Source organism: Lynx canadensis, chromosome A1, assembly GCF_007474595.2.
Source record: "Lynx canadensis isolate LIC74 chromosome A1, mLynCan4.pri.v2, whole genome shotgun sequence".
Classification (NCBI taxonomy): domain Eukaryota; kingdom Metazoa; phylum Chordata; class Mammalia; order Carnivora; family Felidae; genus Lynx; species Lynx canadensis.
In genome coordinates this window covers 206,273,494-206,292,388 of record NC_044303.2, presented here as the reverse complement: position 1 = coordinate 206,292,388, position 18,895 = coordinate 206,273,494, and the positions used below count along the sequence as shown (strand labels likewise).

Below are 18,895 nucleotides of genomic sequence, written 5' to 3'. Positions count from 1 at the left end.
CTATTTCTCCCATTTGATACCTAGGATGCCTGGGATGCCCACAGGGTGACTATTTGGTAGGGAGGATACTTCTGAGGAAAAGTTCCTTACAAAACCCACTCTACCATGTTTCTTTTCTTTTCTTACGTTTGAGAGGGAGAGAGAGAGGGAGGGAGGGAGAGAGAGAGAGAGAGAGAGAGAGCGAGCGAGCGAGCATGCATGCACACAGACACACATATGTGATCAGGAGAGGGGCAGAGAGAGACGAGAGAGATTCCTAAGCAGGTTCCATGCTGTCAGCACAGAGCCCCATGTGGGGCTTGATCTGATGAACTGCGAGATCAAGACCTGAGCTGAAATCTAGAGTCAGATGCTTAAACTGACTGAGCCACCCAGGCACCCCTACCATGTTTATTTTCTAACACTAAAAGTTCCCTGCTCTTCAAATCCTAGATTTACTTATCAGTATTTCCTTTAATTTGGATAAAGCTGAATTAAAAGTAGTTTGTTCAAGGAAGTAGCCTGGGCAGAAGACAGAATAATGCTCTGTAGAAAAAGGCATTCAGTATTTAGAAACTTTTCTGAACAGGGGTGCCTGGGTGGCTCAGTCAATTGAGCATCCGAATTTGGCTCAGGTCATGATCTCACGGTTCGTGAGCTCGAGCTTCACGTCAGGCTCTGTGATGAGAGCTCAGAGCCTGGAGCTGCTTTGGATTCTGTGTCTCCCTCTCTCTGCCCCTCCTCTGCTTGTGCTCTCTCTCTCTCTCTCTCTCTTTCTCTCTCTCAGAAATAAACATTAAAAATTAAAAAAATAAATAAATTTTTCTGAACAAAAATAAGAGATCCTGAAAAGAAAGAAACAAATATTTTGAACTCTGTTGTCACTGTGACAGGATTCATGATAAATTATCCCATAGCACCTTGTGGCTTAAAAGGAAGTCTTGAAGGAGTAGCCCACTGTACCTCAATCACATAGAGAAAGCCTCTTAAGGATCCCTCTGGATACACAGAAATACTGCATTATTTTAAAATGAGAAAACTGACTAGATCAGTTAGGTTTATAGCCCTCTTCTCATAATAAACCTTCGTCTTTGGCAAAGCACAAATGGTTGCTTGGTTTATAAAGGCAACTTGTTGGTGAGACGTCAGCACCAGCAGACCCTACACACTCTGGTCTCTCCCATGAACCAGTTACTTCTCCCACACAGAGATGTTCCTGTTTGCCTTACTGAACATCGATTTAGTTGTAGAAAGTGTGGGAGGAGAAGGGATGCTTTAGGGAAACAAGATGCAATCACAAAATCAGAGGCTCTAAAAGAAAAGTCAGAGGAGGCCAAAAGAAAAACATAATCATTAAGACAGCATTTCTCCTACTCAAAATTCACACAGATGTTATCATTCAGCACTAGTGCAATGCTGCCTTGGGTATACTCTGGGTGGAGTTCTTTATCTCCCTCATTCTTTTTTTCTATACGTCATGATTTAGTTGGGAGGGACAGCACATCAGTGAAAGTGTTCCTAAGGGCCCATCTTGGTACAATTTTGTGTACATATCACAAAAGGTAAAGATAAATCCAATGTGAGCACCAATTGTAAAGATAAGCCTTCAAAGCAATCATAAAACAAGTAAGATAATCATTTATATTATATATATATATTTGTCTTTCATTAAAACTTTATAGCACACTAGAGAGAATAAAGACTACATGGCTGCTACAGTGTAAAATGCTGGAAGAAAACTAGTCAAAACTGCTTCTTAGATATACAATTATGATTACTGATGTCCTTTGAATGAAATCCTATGTGGTTAAAATGAGAAACACACAACCTGGGAGAAATGTCTATTCCACATTTCAAGTTGTGATCTGCTGCATTGGCATGAGTTTTGGTGAAACCTGGTAAAAGAAAGAGAAGAAAAAATGACCAAATTGTACAAAACCTCATGGCATCAACATCTCTTTTCTGAATTTTTAAACCTGAATAATGTTGGCAACAAACAGCCTTGCCACAGACATCACCTAGAGCTTCCTCATTATTTTCCATTCTAAACCAACGAGACAGAGAACTCTTTCCTGTTTACGTTGTGGGTATATAGTTCTCAACCTTCTTGCACGTTACAGTTCCTAAATTAAGCATCAGTAAGACTGGCAACAGCAAGAGGGTGGAGGAACAGACAGAGACGATAAAGGGTCCAGAAAACCAAGCTCTCAGAATGGATCACTGAGCTCTGAGATTGATGCCTCTGAGAGTACCCAAAACAGAGACACAGAGTAAGGCACAAGTCTCAAAATGCTCAAAATAAGTCTAGTCAATTCCCAATTTTGTTGACACAATGTAGTCTTTGGATTAACTGGGCCCATATTAATGAAGACATACATGATCGATGATGAATTTTATCAGAAATATCATAATCAGAATGGAAATGATATGAAGGCAGTAAAAAGATTCCAAGTTATTTTTAAAAAGGAGGTAATAGCATTAAAAATATTAAATGTTGACTAGGTTTATGTTCAATATACAGAACAATACATGCATTCCTAGAAGACTTGAAGCAGAGAAAAATGAGGACAGGTCTACATTTAATGGTAGAGCTGGTGGAAGAATAAAGTTAAATGTAAGTGATTTGGCTTAATTTTGACTGATCTTTCAAGGCAATGTCAGGTACAGATGTCTTCATTCAGTCTGGCAAATATCCATGGAGTCCTATTAAGTAACAGTCCCCATGGAAAGCACAGTGGGGGCATATTAAAATCTAGATGATTTTTGAGCTCTTCAAGAATGAAGCGATTGAAGTGGGCCTAGCCTTCCAGAATAAACAGTTAATATTTTGTTAAATTAATGAAAAAATGAATGAATAAATGGATTAAATAAGCTTTAAAGAATTAGAAGAAAGGTTTTAATAGAGGTTAAAACAGTATTAACAATAGGAGTAGACAATTATTTGGCTCTGATGAGGTTAAATATTTTTAGTTCATTTATAAATTGTTTCTGTATTAGCTCTTCACAATGTCAAGAGCTAATGCCCCCTTTTCCATTTTTCTACTAAAAGAATGACACGATCAGAGTAAAAAGGATCGGTATGGCTTGGTATACAGCTTAAAATAAATGACAGCTCATTCAGACCTGCCAGTTCCAAGAGCGGATATATAATAGACAAAATAATAGACATATAATAAATAGTCAAAAATCACAGCCCACATGTGCATAGATCTTCACCTCTACTGAAAAGAACAAAAGACATATGGGCTCTGAGTATTTAGAAAGTGTGTCTCACAAACAACCCATTTTCTTTTTTTAAACAACAGAGCATCTGTAGAAATAATTTAATGAAATGAAACTCTATTTTTTGGGAAACAGATCATTTCCAATAGATGCTTTATAGCATTTCCTTTAAAAGGAAACTGGACACCTTAATTTTATAACCTAAACATCTGATCACTTTCCTTGGCATACTGACCCTATTTTGAGCTCTTAATGTCATTTATATCCTCAATGTGGACTCTGACTTATATGAAAAAAGAAAGAGATGAAGCTTTATGTAGACTGACTTGGCCCGCCTATTTTTGTAATGAAAAACACCTACTAAATCACCATTTTTCATCCTGTTCTTGCTCAGTCTCATCAACATTTTAAGCCCATGCAGGCTGAAGCAGATCATCCTGCCAAGGTGATCTACAGGTAACACAAGACTATATGATTTAGGTGTAGAATATAAGCCAACAATTTGTTTTCCCAGTCCATTGAAACCCCAATGGTATACAATTTAATTCTGGTATAATGCCAGTTCATAATAGATACAGAGTATAAATTTATTCAACTTAGCAAAGAATATGTACACCTGGCTTCTTCCAAATTTCACTGCAAACATATAAATAAGCTGTATTCTTACTTAATTTTTGCCAATGGTGGTTTAGATGTATTCCTGCCTGTAGAATAAGACCAAGACCCTTGGGAGTAGGAACTACACCAATTTGTTCTATTTTTATTCACATTTCATAGCTCAATGTGGGACACAAATGGGTGTTCAATAAATAATCATGGTTGACTGGAAGTTTATTTTACCTCTGGAAGTTTATTTTACCATGTGATTTTCAAATATGGATTCAATTTTTTTTAAATCTAATTAAAAAATAAAAACAGAAGGAAATAATGTTTCAAAAAAGGTCCACAGACATATATGGTAAAGAAAAAAATATTTTATGTAACACAAGCATGCATTAGAAAAGAGAGAAATGAATAACCATTTGAATTAACTACTCAGTGGAAAAAGAGACTTTGGAGATAATGCAATTTAAGTGATGGCATATCACTTTTCCCTTTTCTTTCTACTTTGGCCCATCAAGTAACTGGCAGGAACACACTGAGTGAAATACAGGAATCTGACATTTTCATTAGTTTGTCACAGCTTTAATAGGAGAAAATGTTAGCCAACACATTTTCAAAATTACTCAGACCGAGGTTTTCACCCTTTTTTCTTTATTATGCAACAACCTGGTTGTCTAACTATTCCCTTCTAAAATGTTTATTTCCAGGTATACATTGAAGACTGAGTGGGCCTTTTCTCAAAAAGGAATTTTGACTAACTTGTATAAAGTTATATAGAGAATAAAATGGTACCTATCCATTAATAACCACATGGAATATCTTCTAAATTATGATGTGAAACACTTATTTGAATTATCAAATTTGAATTTGAATTATTTAATTATTAATTTAATTTGAATTATCAAATAAAGAAATGTTACCCTCAATATAATTTTATTATTGTATGTATTTTATTGATAACCCAGCTATTACACAGAACATATTAATTAGAGCATTCTAGTCCCTAGCATTACAGAAAAACAATCTGCTACATGTGATTTCACCCATCAGGATCTAAAGAGATGCCACTGATCATCAGATCCTCAAAAGCTAGCTCTTTTGTTGAGATGGTTCAGCTGATACTACACCTTTTCATTTTCACAACAACACTAATATGCAAATTCACATCTCATCTCAATAGCCTAATTTGGAGGAAATAAGATTACATGTCAATGTCAAAAGAGAAAGAGGGTGATATGGTATTAAATAAGAAACCACAGAGATATTTTTCAGTGCATCAACACAAGGAAACTAGCACTTAAAAACAAAAAGCAAAAAGCAAAAAGCAAAAAGCAAAAAACACTAAAACACCTTTTTCATCCTGACTTAACTATATAATGGAAAAAAAAAAAAAGCAGATAACAACAAGGGTTCTTTCTTTGTATATCCTCTTTCGTGGCAAGAAATGAAAATCATGTGGATTCGAAACTACTACCTGATGAAGAAGAGGTTAACTTACCCACAATGGGGAAAAATACAAAGAACAGCTGATAGATAAGAAGAATTATTTGCTTCTACCACTGAAGTAAGGGATTCTAAACAGTGAAAGTATAAACAGATCTCATTTATTCTCCCTAAGGTTACTACAAAAGCTAATTAAAGACGTGGGTATTTTTTGTGTTGTTGTTTTTTGGTTTTTTGTGCTAGGTATTGCTGACAGACTTTTTTCCAAGGGAAATTCAAAAAAAGGTTAATAGACAAAGACCCTCAGACAGTACCATAAACAGTTATATGTGGATAATGAATTATGCAGCAAAATTGTTTTTATAGAAATTTGTATGCATTAACAGGTACCAGCCAAGCATGTAGTACCTAAGGAAGAAGCGTATGAAATATATGCCTGATTTATCAAATAGGTTTTGTTAACTTACTTTCTCCAGGATGGGTAGCTGCAACATTTCTTCCCCATTATAACTGTATTTCATTTTAACTAGTAAATCCCTTCTTAAAATGTATGTGAAAAGGAAATTCTTTTCCTTCAGCTTTTCAGAGACATTTCTCCTTTATTTTGATTAACTTCAAACAGACTGAACCATCCTCTCGACCCCCATTAGATGGGTGATCAGTGATTTATAAACAAGCACTTACATTAAAGGGTGACTATATTATATTATTTTTGTTTTGAAAAGTGATTTGGGGATTTGTTTAATTATACTCCTCTGGTGTATTATGTGCTTTGTAAGTCTGAGTTTTTATGCACTACGTTTTTCTTTAAATGCAGGATATACCTATTTTGTGACTGTAACTCAGTGTCAGAGCTCAACGTTCCAACATGTTCAATGGATGGAATAATCAAGCATCGAAGTTAATAAAGAGAATGCCCTAAGTCATAGGTGGATTAAAAATAAGGGAGCATCATTTCTCCATGTGTGGCTCACATCTTGGAGTTAACGGAGTCTAGCCACAGCTCTGATAGGTAACCCAAGAACAGAAGATTTGCAAGGGACTTTACAGAAAGTAGCTTTGTGTTCAAGCTCCACCTTCTGTTTCCAGCAGTCCCTGGTGGTTCCTCCCCCTCCTGCTTCTGACTCCTGAGCCAAAGGGTGGCCGTGAGTCAGAGCCCGTTCCTGCTCCCACCTGCTCTCATCTGGAGGCACCCTTCCCTTCACTCCTGTTCTCTGTAAAGGTCAACTCCAAAAATGATCACAAATTAATGGTTCATGTCCTGTAAACACCCATTAATCAAGCTCATGATATAGGACAAGTGGCTGGATTTATTCACAGAAACACTTACTGCAAAATCACACCCAGTGCTCTTTTTGATGTCATCCACGGTCAGGCCTTCCCAGAGTTCAATCAGAGTCAGTCCTTTCTTGTTGTCCACGTCAAACACAGCCTGTCGGAATCAAGAAAACGACAATGACAATTTCCATCACAGTAATTATTTTACAACACAAAACAGAAACAACCTCTCAAGTTCTTAAAGGAGAGACAAGACCGAGGACAAAAGACTCTGAAAATCAGCAATGAGAAAATGTCAACTCTAATGGTTATATTTTGGTGAGAATAAATGCCAGCTCTCTAATCGGCAATTAGTTGTGGAGCACTGTTGATGTCAGAAGGTAAATGAATGTTGACTACTGATGGCACATGCTACTACTGTAACCAGTTTTGGGTTTTTGTTTGTTTTGTTTTGTTTTGTTTAACTACTTTCCTTTAGTTAGGTCTAACACTTCTGGTCAAAATTTCAGTTAGAAGAATAATGATGATTTGAAGGAAAAAAGGAATGAAGAAAGGGAGGGAGGGAGAAGATATTTGGAAGGTGAATGTAAAAGGATGGTGGGGGAGAGCTGATCAATGCTGCTAGGTAAAGAGTTACAGGAAATAAAAGAAAGCACTTCGAAGTGGTTATGAGTAATTACAAAGGGATAGCTGTCCTGATCCTGAAAGACCCCCCTCTCCCCCGGTCAGGTAAATATTACAACTTTCCCTTTTAAGTCCTGCAAAGACACATAGGTCCAAGAGGACAGCATGAGAATCTCCCCCTTGGTATGAAAATCAAATGAAGATGCTCGTGTTTAGGACAAGCATGAGAAGGCTAACCTCACCTTAATGTTCCTTTACAACACTGTGGTTGGTAATGCCAGGTGATGGTAATGCCCATTGGTACAGTATGACCTCAGCACAAAGACTCAACTTGTTGTACCTGACTTAGGATACCTGCCATTTGTTACACTTAGCAATATGACAACCTGAGTGGAAGGGACTGACAAAGTCATTTAATATAACCTCCCGCTCAGGAATTCTTCCATTCTTCTGAGATGGTCGGCTCTGCTGAGAGGCTTCTGATGCTAGGAGGCTCACTTGTCTCAAGGCAGATTAGATGGTCTATGGATGGGCAGCTCTAACTATAACAGCCCAAAACTGCTTCCCTCTTTCACTTGCTGGATCTACAAGCAAAAGGCACTGTTCCCTCTCTTGGCTTTCACTACTAGTTTCCTCTCTCTCTGACTTAAAAATTATGCTCCTCATATCCTTCCCCTCTTCCAGGTTTACCTTACATTCAACTATTATTCACAAGCTGATCTTTATTTTCAGCTAGTTTGGAAATCAAACCCAAAATTTCCATTTTAAACACTCTTGTGGATAGGAGGCTAATATGAAGACACAGCAACCTGTAGAGGAAAGAACCCTGGCTTTCGAGCTGGACTGGAATTTCGGCTCTGCCACACACTAGCTAACTGATCTTTGATGAACTTGCCTTTGCATGTGTACATGGATATCAAAAAACCCTACTTCCCAAGATTGTTATACAGGACAAATATAACGAACATTATCTGGGCACCTGGCATCATGCCTGAGGCATAACAGGGGCACCATATACATGCATGTTCTTTCTCCTTAATAGCTTAACTTATTGTCACTTGTGTGTGAACTCAAATCAAAGCCCTAAAACGGTTATTAGTCTCCCGTTAACTGATTTTTTCCCCCTTGAGCAAAACATTAAGAGGACATGATACCTGAATTCTATGTTTATGTTTGATGAATTTACAGATTACCTGGTTGATTTTACTGGAAAAGATGATTTAAATTTTAGAGGAAATATTCCAGAAAACTTCCTTTTTGTTTGCACATTTTTATGTTCCTAAAAAATAAAAAACCTGTTTTTTCAGTAAAAAATATGTGTTTTGAGAAGGAAGAAAATGGTCATTTAGGAATGTCTGTATGCTACATTAGCTTATTTAATTCCAAAATGACAATTAAAAAAATTTTTTTAATAGACACTTCTGCTTTGTAGAAAATGTGTCTGGAGCATTATTCATACTGATTTTCTTTTCCCTGCATTATGAACAACTGTAAATTTATCAAAATGAAACAAATTAAAAAAAAAAAGAGTCTCTAGATTATATTATTAAGAACAGGAAGGGAAGGGATTTGGGGAAAAGATAACTGTAGTGTCATGAATATAAGCCTTCAGTGATCAGGGAGAGAAAATCTATGGCAAATCTACTTACTGCTTTTAGAAAACTTTTAACACCTTTATCAAACTCTAATTAGCTCTCAAGGTCATATACTGGAAAGCCAAGCATCTATTATTAAAATGAAGGAAATTTACTTTTGAAATATTTAGGAAGATTTCCATTTAGCAGTATAAAGTATAAACAAAACCTTGATAAAAATGGAGACCACATTATAGATAAAGCAGTTAATCATAGCCCAGCTGCTGGCGAAGAAAGCATCTTTCATAACCTCATTCTAGCAGTACAAAACTAGGAAATCAGGGTCAAAAATCTCCAAAGCCTCTTTCAAAAGGCAAAACTAATGGAATTTCTTTAGAAGTTGAAAATGGAATTCTAGGGCATATCTGCAATGGCAGGCTGAACACATTTATTGCCCTAATGGCACCGCATTCTCATTCAGTCATTCAACAAATATGCATTAGAGCACCTACTATGTACAGAGCCACAGGGGTAAATGTGCACCGTTCCCTTCCTTGGGGTTCCCACAGCTGTCTTTCCCTTTGCCCATTTTTATCTATCCAATGTCATCTACACTAAAGGCTTCAATTATCCTTTACTAGGTTAATGACTTCCACAAGTTTGGTCCAATACTGACTTTCCTTCTGAGGTCCACATCCACATCTCTGTTTATCAGAAATCTGACTGGACGTTCAGGATGTTAACATGTTCAAGAATATCAAACTGGGTGTGTCAAAGCTGAACCCAATCTTTTACTGCCTCCCACCACTCCTCCCTGTCTCTTCCTACCGTCTGGGCTTCATTAGGAAAACTTAGGAAGCACCTCTGTCTTAGCAGCCTTGTCCAATTCATCATCTAGCTAGGTTGAGTCCATCTGGGTCTCTCGAATCTCTCCTTCTAACCTGTGGTTTAGAACCGTGACGCTTCTGGCCTAAATCACTGAACGAATCTTCTAACTGAACTCTGTCTCATCTCTTCTCCCCCTACTCTGCATAAAAGCTACAGCATTCTTTCTAACATGCAAATCTAATCCATCTAAAATCATTGAAGGGTTTCTACAAGCAACATAATGGCAATAAATTCATATCTTTCAGTACTCACTCTAAATGTCAATGGACTAAATGCTCCAATCAAAAGACATAGGGTAACAGAATGGATAAGAAAACAAGATCCATCTATATGCTGTTTACAAGAGACCCACTTTAGACCTAAAGACACCTTCAGATTGAAAGTAAGGGGATGGAGAACCGTCTATCATGCTAATGGTCAACAAAAGAAACCCAGAGTAGCCATACTTATATCAGACAATCTAGACTTTAAAATAAAGACTGTATCAAGAGATGAAGCAGGGCATTATATCATAATTAACGGGTCTATCCACCAAGAAGAACTAATAATTGTAAACATTTATGCACCAAATGTGAGAGCACCCAAATATAGAAATCAATTAATCACAAACATAAAGAAACTCATTGATAGTAATACTATAATAGTAGGAGACCTCACTCCCCACTCACAGCAATGGACAGATGATCTAATAAAAAAATCAACAAGGAAACAGTGGCTTTGAATGACACACTGGACCAGATGGATTTAACAGATATATTCGGAACATTTCATCCTAAAGCAGCAGAATATACATTCTACTCCCAGTGCACATCAACATTCTCCAGAATAGACCACATACTGGGACACAAATCAGCCCTCAGCAAGTACAAAAAGATCGAGATCATACCATGCATATTTTCAGACCACAATGCTATGAAACCTGAAATCAACCACAAGAAAAAATTTGGAAAGGTAACACATACTTGGAGAGTAAAGAACATCCTACTAAGGAATGAATGGGCCAACCAAGAAGTTAAAGAAGAAATTAAAAAGTATACGGAAGCCAATGAAAATGATAACACCACAATCCAAACCTCTGGGATGCAGCAAAGGCAGTCCTAAGAGGAAAGTATTTGGCAATCCAGGCCTTCCTAAAGAAGGAAGAAAAGATCTCAGATACACAACCTAACCTTACACCTTAAGGAGCTGGAAAAAGAACATCAAATAAAACCCAAAACCAGCAGAAGACAGGAGATAATAAAGATTAGAGAAGAAATTAATGCTATCGAAACCAAAAAAAAACAGTAGAATAGATCAATGAACCAGAAACTGGTTCTTTGAAAGAATTAACAAAATTGATAAACCACTAGCCAGTTTGATCAAAAAGAAAAGGATCTAATAAATAAAATCAAGAATGAAAGAGGAGAGATCACAACCAATACAGCAGAAATACAAACAATAATAAGAGAATATTATGAGCAATTATACGCCAATAAAATGGGCAATCTGAAAGAAATGGACAAATTCCTAGAAACGTATACACTACCAAAACTAAACAGGAAGAAATAGAAAATTTGAACAGACCCATAACAGTCAAGAAATCGAATTAGTAATCAAAAATCTCCCCCAAACAAGATGGCCTTCCAGGGGAATTCTACTAAACATTTAAGGAAGAGTTAACACCTATCTTCTTGAAGCTGTTCCAAAAAACAGAAATGGAAGGAAAACTTCCAAACTCTTCCTATGAGGCCAGCATTACCTTGATTCGAAACTATAGACCAATTTCTCTGATGAACATGGATGCAAAAATCCTCAACAAGATATTAGCCAACCGGCTCCAACAATACATTAAAAAATTATTCACCACGACCAAGTGGGATTTATACCTGGGATGCAGGGCTGGTTCAATATCCACAAAACAATTAATGTGATTCATCACATCAATAAAAAGAAAGACAAGAACCATATGATCCTCTCAATAGATGCAGAGAAAGCATTTGACAAATACAGCATCCTTTCTTAATAAAAAACCCTCAAGAAAGTAGGGAATAGAAGGTTCATACCTCGAGATCATAAAAAGCCATATATGAACGACCCAATGTTAATATCATCCTCAATGGGGAAAAACTGAGAGCTTTCCCCCTAAGGTCAGGAACAAGATAGGGATGTCCACTGTCGCTACTGTTATTCAACTTAATATTGGAAGTCTTACTCTCTGCAATCAGACAACACAAAGAATAAAAGGCAACCAAATCGGCCAGGAGGAGGTCAAACTTTCACTCTTCAAGGTGACATGATACTCTATATGGAAAACCCAAAAGATTCCACCAAAAAACTGCTAGAACTGATTCACGAATTCAGCAAAGTTGCAGGATATAAATCAATGTACAGAAATCGCTGCATTCCTATTCACCAACAATGAAGCAACAGAAAGAAGAAATCAAGGACTCGATCGCATTTACAGTTGCACCAAAAACCATAAAATACCTAGGAATAAATCTAACCAAAGAGGTGAAAAATCTATACACTGAAAAACTACAGACAGCTTATGAAAGAAATTGAAGAAGAACCCCCCCCCCAAAAAAAAAAAAAAAAAAAAAGGACAAAGATTCCATGTTCCTGGATAGGAAGAACAAATATTGTTAAAATGTCGACACTACCCAAAGCAATCTACATAGTCAATGCAATCCCTATCAAAATAACACCAGCATTCTTCACAGAGCTAGAACAAACAATCCTAAAATTTATGGAACCAAAAAGACCCCGAATAGCCAAAGCAATCTTGAAAAAGAAACCAAAGCAGGAGGCATCACAATCCCAGACTTCAAGCTATATTACAAAGCTATAATCATCAAGACAGTATGGTACTGGCACAAGAACAGACACTCAGATCAATGGAACAGAATAGAGAACCCAGACATGGACCCACAAACGTATGGCCAACTCATCTTTGACGAAGCAAGAATGAATATTCAATGGATAAAGACAGTCTCTTCAGCAAGTGGTGCTGGGAAAACTGGACAGTGACATGCAGAAGAATGAACCTGGACCACTTGCTTACACCATACACAAAAATAAACTCAAATGGATGAAAGACCTCAATGTAAGACAGGAAGCCATCAAAATCCTCGAGGAGAAAGCAGGCTAAAACCTCTTTGATCTTGCCCTCAGCAACTTCTTACTCAACATGTCTCTGGAGGCAAGGGAAACAAAACCAAAAATGAACTACTGGGACCTCATCAAATAAAAATCTTCTGCACAGTGAAGGAAACAATCAGCAAAACTAAAAGGCAACTGACAGAATGGGAAAAGATATTTGCAAATGACATATCTGATAAAGGGTTAGTATCCAAAATCTATAAAGAACTTATCAAACTCAACACCCAAAAAAACAACTAATCCAGTGAAGAAATGGGCAAAAGACATGAATAGACACCTCTCCAAAGAAGACATCCAGATGGCCAACTGACACATGAAAAAATGCACAACATCATTCATCATCAGGGAAATACAAATCAAAACTACAATGAGATACCTGTCAGAATGGCTAACCTTACCACTCAGGCAACAACAGATGTTGGCGAGGATGTGGAGAAAGAGGATCTCTTTACATTGTTGGTGCAATGCAAGCTGGTGCAGCCACTCTGGAAAACAGTATGGAGGTTCCTCAAAAAATTAAAAATAGAACTACCCTCTGACCCAGCAATTGCACTACTAGGTATTTATGCAAGGGATACAGGTGTGCTGTTTCGAAAGGGTACATGCACCCCATGTTTCTAGCAGCACTATCAAACAATAGCGAAAGTTTGGAAAGAGCCCAAATGGCCATCGATGGATGAATGGATAAAGAAGATGTGGTATACATACACAATGGAGTATTACTTGGCAATCAAAAGAATGAAATCTTGCCATTTGCAACTATGTGGATGGAACTGGAGGGTATTATGCTAAGCGAAATTAGTCAGAGAAAGACAAATATCATATGACTTCACTCATATGAGGACTTTAAGAGACAAAACAGATGAACATAAAGGGAAGGGAAAGAAAATAATATAAAAACCAGGAGGGGGACAAAACATAAGAGGCTCTTAAATTTGGAGAACAAACAGAGGGTTACTGGAGGGGTTGTCGGTGGGGGGATGTGGTAAATGGGTAAGGGGAATTAAGGAACGTACTCCTGAAATCATTGTTGCACTATATGCTAACTAATTTGGATGTAAATTAAAAAAAAAAATTAAAAAAAAGTCTAAAAATAAAAAATAAAATCATTGAGGGGCTCCCAACTGCCTTCCAGATAAAACTCCAATTTCATAACAAGGTGCTCACATTCCTTTACAATTTAGCCCTTCACTGTCTTTTCAACTGTAACCTTCAGAGTCCAGTCCTGCCCTCGCTCTACATTGCTCCGCTGGCAGGTCCTTGGGTTGGCTGTTTATTCTTAATAGCTCCACAACTCTGCCTATTTCCTTTCCTTAGCCCAGAAGGGCCTCTTTGGTCTTATTCTAACTTGTAAAACTCCTACTTACCTTTCAAGACCCATCACTGAATCTATCAATTTTCTCCATCAAGAGAAGTGTACTACATTTATTCAACAAGCATTCGCTGCGTATGAGCAAACATCATGCAAAGTACTGGATAAACATTGACGAGTGAGACAGGCAGAGCTGAGAGGTTATTTCAATACAGTGGTCAGTGCTGAATTAGGGTACGTACTAGGATTCAGGGAAGCACCCAGAAGACTTGTGGAGAGAAAGGAAAGACTTGCCAAAGGAAGAAACATATAGTTGAGACATAAAAAAATGAGCAGGAATTAGCTAGATGGGAAGGGTGAGAAGAACATTCTAGGGAGGGAAACAAGATGTGCAGAGTCCCAGAAGAACATGGAGGGTAGGGAAGGCAACACCATTCACAGCATTTTAACAGATGAAGTGGGGAGAATTTAAAAGCAGAAAGAGAGAAACTGAGATTGGAGGAGAAAAGGTAGAGTCTGTGAAATGCCTTGCAAAACCCATTACAAGTCTGTATCTGATACCATTCGAACCTCTCCTGACACTCTCCCCAGGTTGTTAGGCAGACTTCTTCTCTCCTGTGTTCCTAACTCCTCATCTGGCATGGCTCTTCTCACATTTATTACCATAGCCTCGGGTACTGCCAGATGCACGCTGTCCAGCCCTCCTGAATGTGCTCCCTGGGGGCGGAGACTGATCTCTTTTCTGTAGCACACTGCTGGTAATACTCTAGTTCAGACAAGATGCTCGCAAAATCCTTATTAAATAAATAAATGCATAAGACAACAATGTGAACAGGGAGAAAGGATAGATACAAGTTTTTATAAATGGCAGTAAAGTTAAATAATAGTCTGTTATATCATAAGGAAATGTAGGTATGAGATGACAGGTGTCCAAATGAATGGTGCACGACTGAGGATGAGGCACAGGCAGGAGTGCGAAGATGGCCAGGAACCTCTTCGTGATCAAGAGGAAAATTGCATGAGGCTTAAAGGATGGATAGGATTTGGGGAGGCAGAGTCGAGTGGAACGTATTGCAGCTAAGAGCAGTGAACTGGTAAGAACAAGGCCAGAGAGCACATGTAGTGGGGACGGGGGAGAGGGCTTACTTAGGAGAAGAGGAAGATCAATGGGAAAATGTTGCTGGAATTATCCTTAGAAGGTCTACCACTTCATTAAAGAAAACAGGATTGAGGACTGCTTTGTCTTTATTTTCAAAGTAATAGAATCTTTTCAGTAAGTCCTGTCACCACAATTTTGTAGGGGTTCAAGAAGTGGTAAGACTCAGGGAATGAATGGTGAAATAAAATATTCTGTAGTTTTATCCAATTTCTATTCTCTACAAGTCATCTTTATGGAACTCCACATAAACAGTCCTAGGGGAAGGCAACATTTACAACACAATGCTCTTTAAAATGTGGGGGCCCCTAGGTGGCTCAGTTGGTTAAACATCTGACTCTTGATTTCGGCTCAGGTCATGATCTTACGGTTCATGAGACTGAGCCCTGCGTCAGGCTCTGCACTGACAGCGTGGAGCCTGCTTGGGATCCTCTCTCTCCACATCTCTCTCTGCCCCTCCCCCACTTATGCATTTGCTCTCTTTCTCTCTCTCCAAAAATAAACATTTTAAAAAATGTTTAAAAAGTAAAATGTGGATCTGTCAAGTACTATGAACCTCTGAACCTACTTCAAAGGGCTGCGTTAGGGTGCTTCTTACCACACTTCAGTGAGAGGCAGCAAACCAGACTAATGCCAAGATGCTGTCCCTGTGGCTCTTGCAAAAAGAAAAGCATCCAAACAAACCAACCCTGATACAGATAATTTGTTTTTTAGTTTCATCAAGACACTGAATCAAGAAAACGGCACCCTCCTAGCTCACTTAGGAGAATTATGTCATTCCAACATTGTAGGTTCAAGTCTGGGTCAGAAAGATGACTGTAGACAACTGCCAATGAGGCTTCTCTCAGATGTGAGCAGCTTTCAGTCACACCATTACCAACATTTTCCATCTAAGAAGAAAAAATCTAGAAAAGCAGTAGAATGGCTCATGTGTTCTGAAGGTCTTTTTTAAAAGAGCTGAAAGCATGCAAGAACCACAGAATAGATTTCTTGGCTCACTGTGGGCCTTTGAACCCAAATGATGAAAACCCCAATTTTGACAGAGTTAACTAAAATGAAATCAAACAATTTGTACTTGTGAGTTGGGAAAGCAAAGAAAGGTAGGAATGATTAATATATTCTTAACTTTATATACATCATCCGTCTTAGACATGTTAATAGTCCAAGTAAAAGGATGAATAAAACTTCTCTTTGATTATATATACTGTCAAAGTTACCAAGGACAGTAGTGCAATTGTGTATATGCTGCATGGTATACACACCAGAGGGGTGCATGTCAAGGATTCTACATTTAGAAACATTAAATTTACGAATTTTCCTATTCAGTCTACCCACGGATTAACTTAATCCTATGACTACCAACATACCCTTTTAGAGGGTGATGAAAAAAAATCTAAGAATTCTTATAAATAAAAAAAAGTGCTGGCTAACATTAGAGGAAATGAAAAGAGGCACTGTACCTTTTCAGTAATGATGCGGTTGACGCACTGCTTTCCAGTCAGTGGCAATGTACATTTCTCCATGATTTTATGTGTATTTCCCTGTTTTAAAAAGAAGGAACATCAAAAGAGTAGTTAGGGACCAATTCTTACTTAGAAGTGGAATAATGATAGGACACACAGGAACTATCAGAGAAAGCATCTCCTAAGTACAGGCTGTTTCAAAATCTTTGCACAGTCACGCTTTTGCTTTCTTTCTGGGGATAGCTTCTGTTCCTAACATAATTTAGGGAGAATACCAAATGGATAGCAAAAGCCAGAAATGATTTAGTTGGGCAACACCTTGTCATAAATTTAAACTCTCAAGTCTCAGTCCTTATATAACGTAAGAGAAATTTTACTTCTAGTATCCTGCTTCCTTTTCCTTTTCAGGGAATGGTCTCCTTGACAAACACGAACTTATTCACCAAGGATAAGAAGCATGTACGAGATGCGAATGTGTAATACCCTTCTTAAAATTAATTTTGTTAGAAAAGTAAAACATACATGAAAACACCAATGCCTAGCCTCCTTTACTTACTTTTGGACCTGCTCTCAACAGGAATCAATTTTTTTTTCTAGCATTTTCTTTTGTATCTATACATTTTCCTATTACCTCTTCTTTTTTACAAACTGGGTTCCATGCTATTTGTTTCTCGATTAATTGATTTTAGACACTATGTACTAACTCTTATTGTGGTACATGAAGACTTAACTCTCTTATAAAACCCTGTCCTCCATTGTCATCTGCACTTCTTCATTAGAGCTAGGCTGCAAACTGTAGTTAACTCAATGGTTAGAATTTACACCATTCTGCCTCAATGACCATGTAAAACTGTTCATCGCTGAGCCAGGCAGTATAGTATACCATGGTTTTATTTACTTTCTCATACCGCTGTTTGCTGTTCCTGGAGTTTGTCTGAGCCTCAGTTTGCTCATAAGTAAAATGTATGAGCTGTCCTAAATCTGTATTTTTCCTTTTAACTACTGTACCCTTTCTTCAAACATAAAATAAAAAGGGAGTAAGAATAGAAAGCAGAGTATTTATACAAAGAAAACAAAACCACGAATTCAGAGAGATGTATGAACCCCTATGTTTACTGTAGCCTTATTTACAAGATATGGAAGCAACCTAAATGTTCATCAATAGATGAATGGATAAGGAAGATGTGGGCACACACACACACACACACACACACACACACAGGAATATTATGCAGCCATAAAAATAATCAGATCATGCCATTTGAGACAACACAGATGGATCTAGAGAGTATTATACTAAGTGAAATAAGTCAGACTGAGAAAGACAAACATATTTTACTCATTTTACTCATAAAAGTGGAATAAAAAAAAAACAAACAAACCTAAATAAACAAACAGAAAACAGAACGAGACCTATAAATACAGGAAAACTGATGATTGCCAGAGGGGAGAGGGTGGTGTGCTGGGCAAGGCTGGTGAAACAGAGAGGGAGATAGATGCTTCCAGTTATGGAATGAGTAAGTCGTGGGAATAAGAGACACGGCACAAGGCATATCGTCAATGATATTGTAACAGTGATGGATTGGGTCAGATAGCAGCTACCCCTCTGGGGATCACAGCATCATGTACAAATCTGCTGAATCGCTATGCTAAACACCTGAAACTAATATAACACTGTGTGTCAACTATACTCAAAAAAAGAATGGAAAGCAGGTTTTCAACCATTATACCCCTTCCTCCAGCCTACATCCCAATGTAGACATGGCCTCTGGGCACCTGTACGGAAACACAATTGAAACATTAGCTCTGATGATCTGATTATAATTATCATTAAGCTCCTTTCTAAGTATCAAGCAACAGGAGCCTAATTTAGTATTTCCCTTGAGGATGAAAGCTACTTTATCATATTCTAGATCTTCTACTAAAAAATGGAAAAATGCTTCTATTCTTTTTGGGGCCTAAAGCCACCATACATGGTGGCTCAGTTGGTTAAGCATCCAACTCTTGATTTCAGCTTGGGTTGTGATCTCACAGTCATGACATGGAGCCCTGCTTAAGATTCTCTGTCTCCCTCTGCCCTTCTCCCTGGCTCATGCTCTTACCAAAAATAAACAAACAAACAAACGAATAAATAAATAAATAAATAAATAATAAATTAAAACACCACACATGATGTCATAATCATCTTTCGACATCTTACTGTTTTACCACTAAA

General features: G+C 37.7%; 1 protein-coding gene across 1 annotated transcript in view; it reads right to left on the bottom strand.

Moving 5' to 3' along the window:
- Nucleotides 1-851: 851 nt before the first annotated feature.
- The window catches only part of OXCT1 (3-oxoacid CoA-transferase 1), a 137,292-nt gene continuing 119,248 nt past the window's right edge, over nt 852-18,895 (bottom strand). Inside the window, 3 exon segments of the mRNA XM_030330595.1 lie at nt 852-1,874; nt 6,578-6,679; nt 16,678-16,758. Of these exon segments, the coding sequence (XP_030186455.1) occupies nt 1,833-1,874; nt 6,578-6,679; nt 16,678-16,758 (225 nt within the window). The 3' untranslated portion in view covers nt 852-1,832.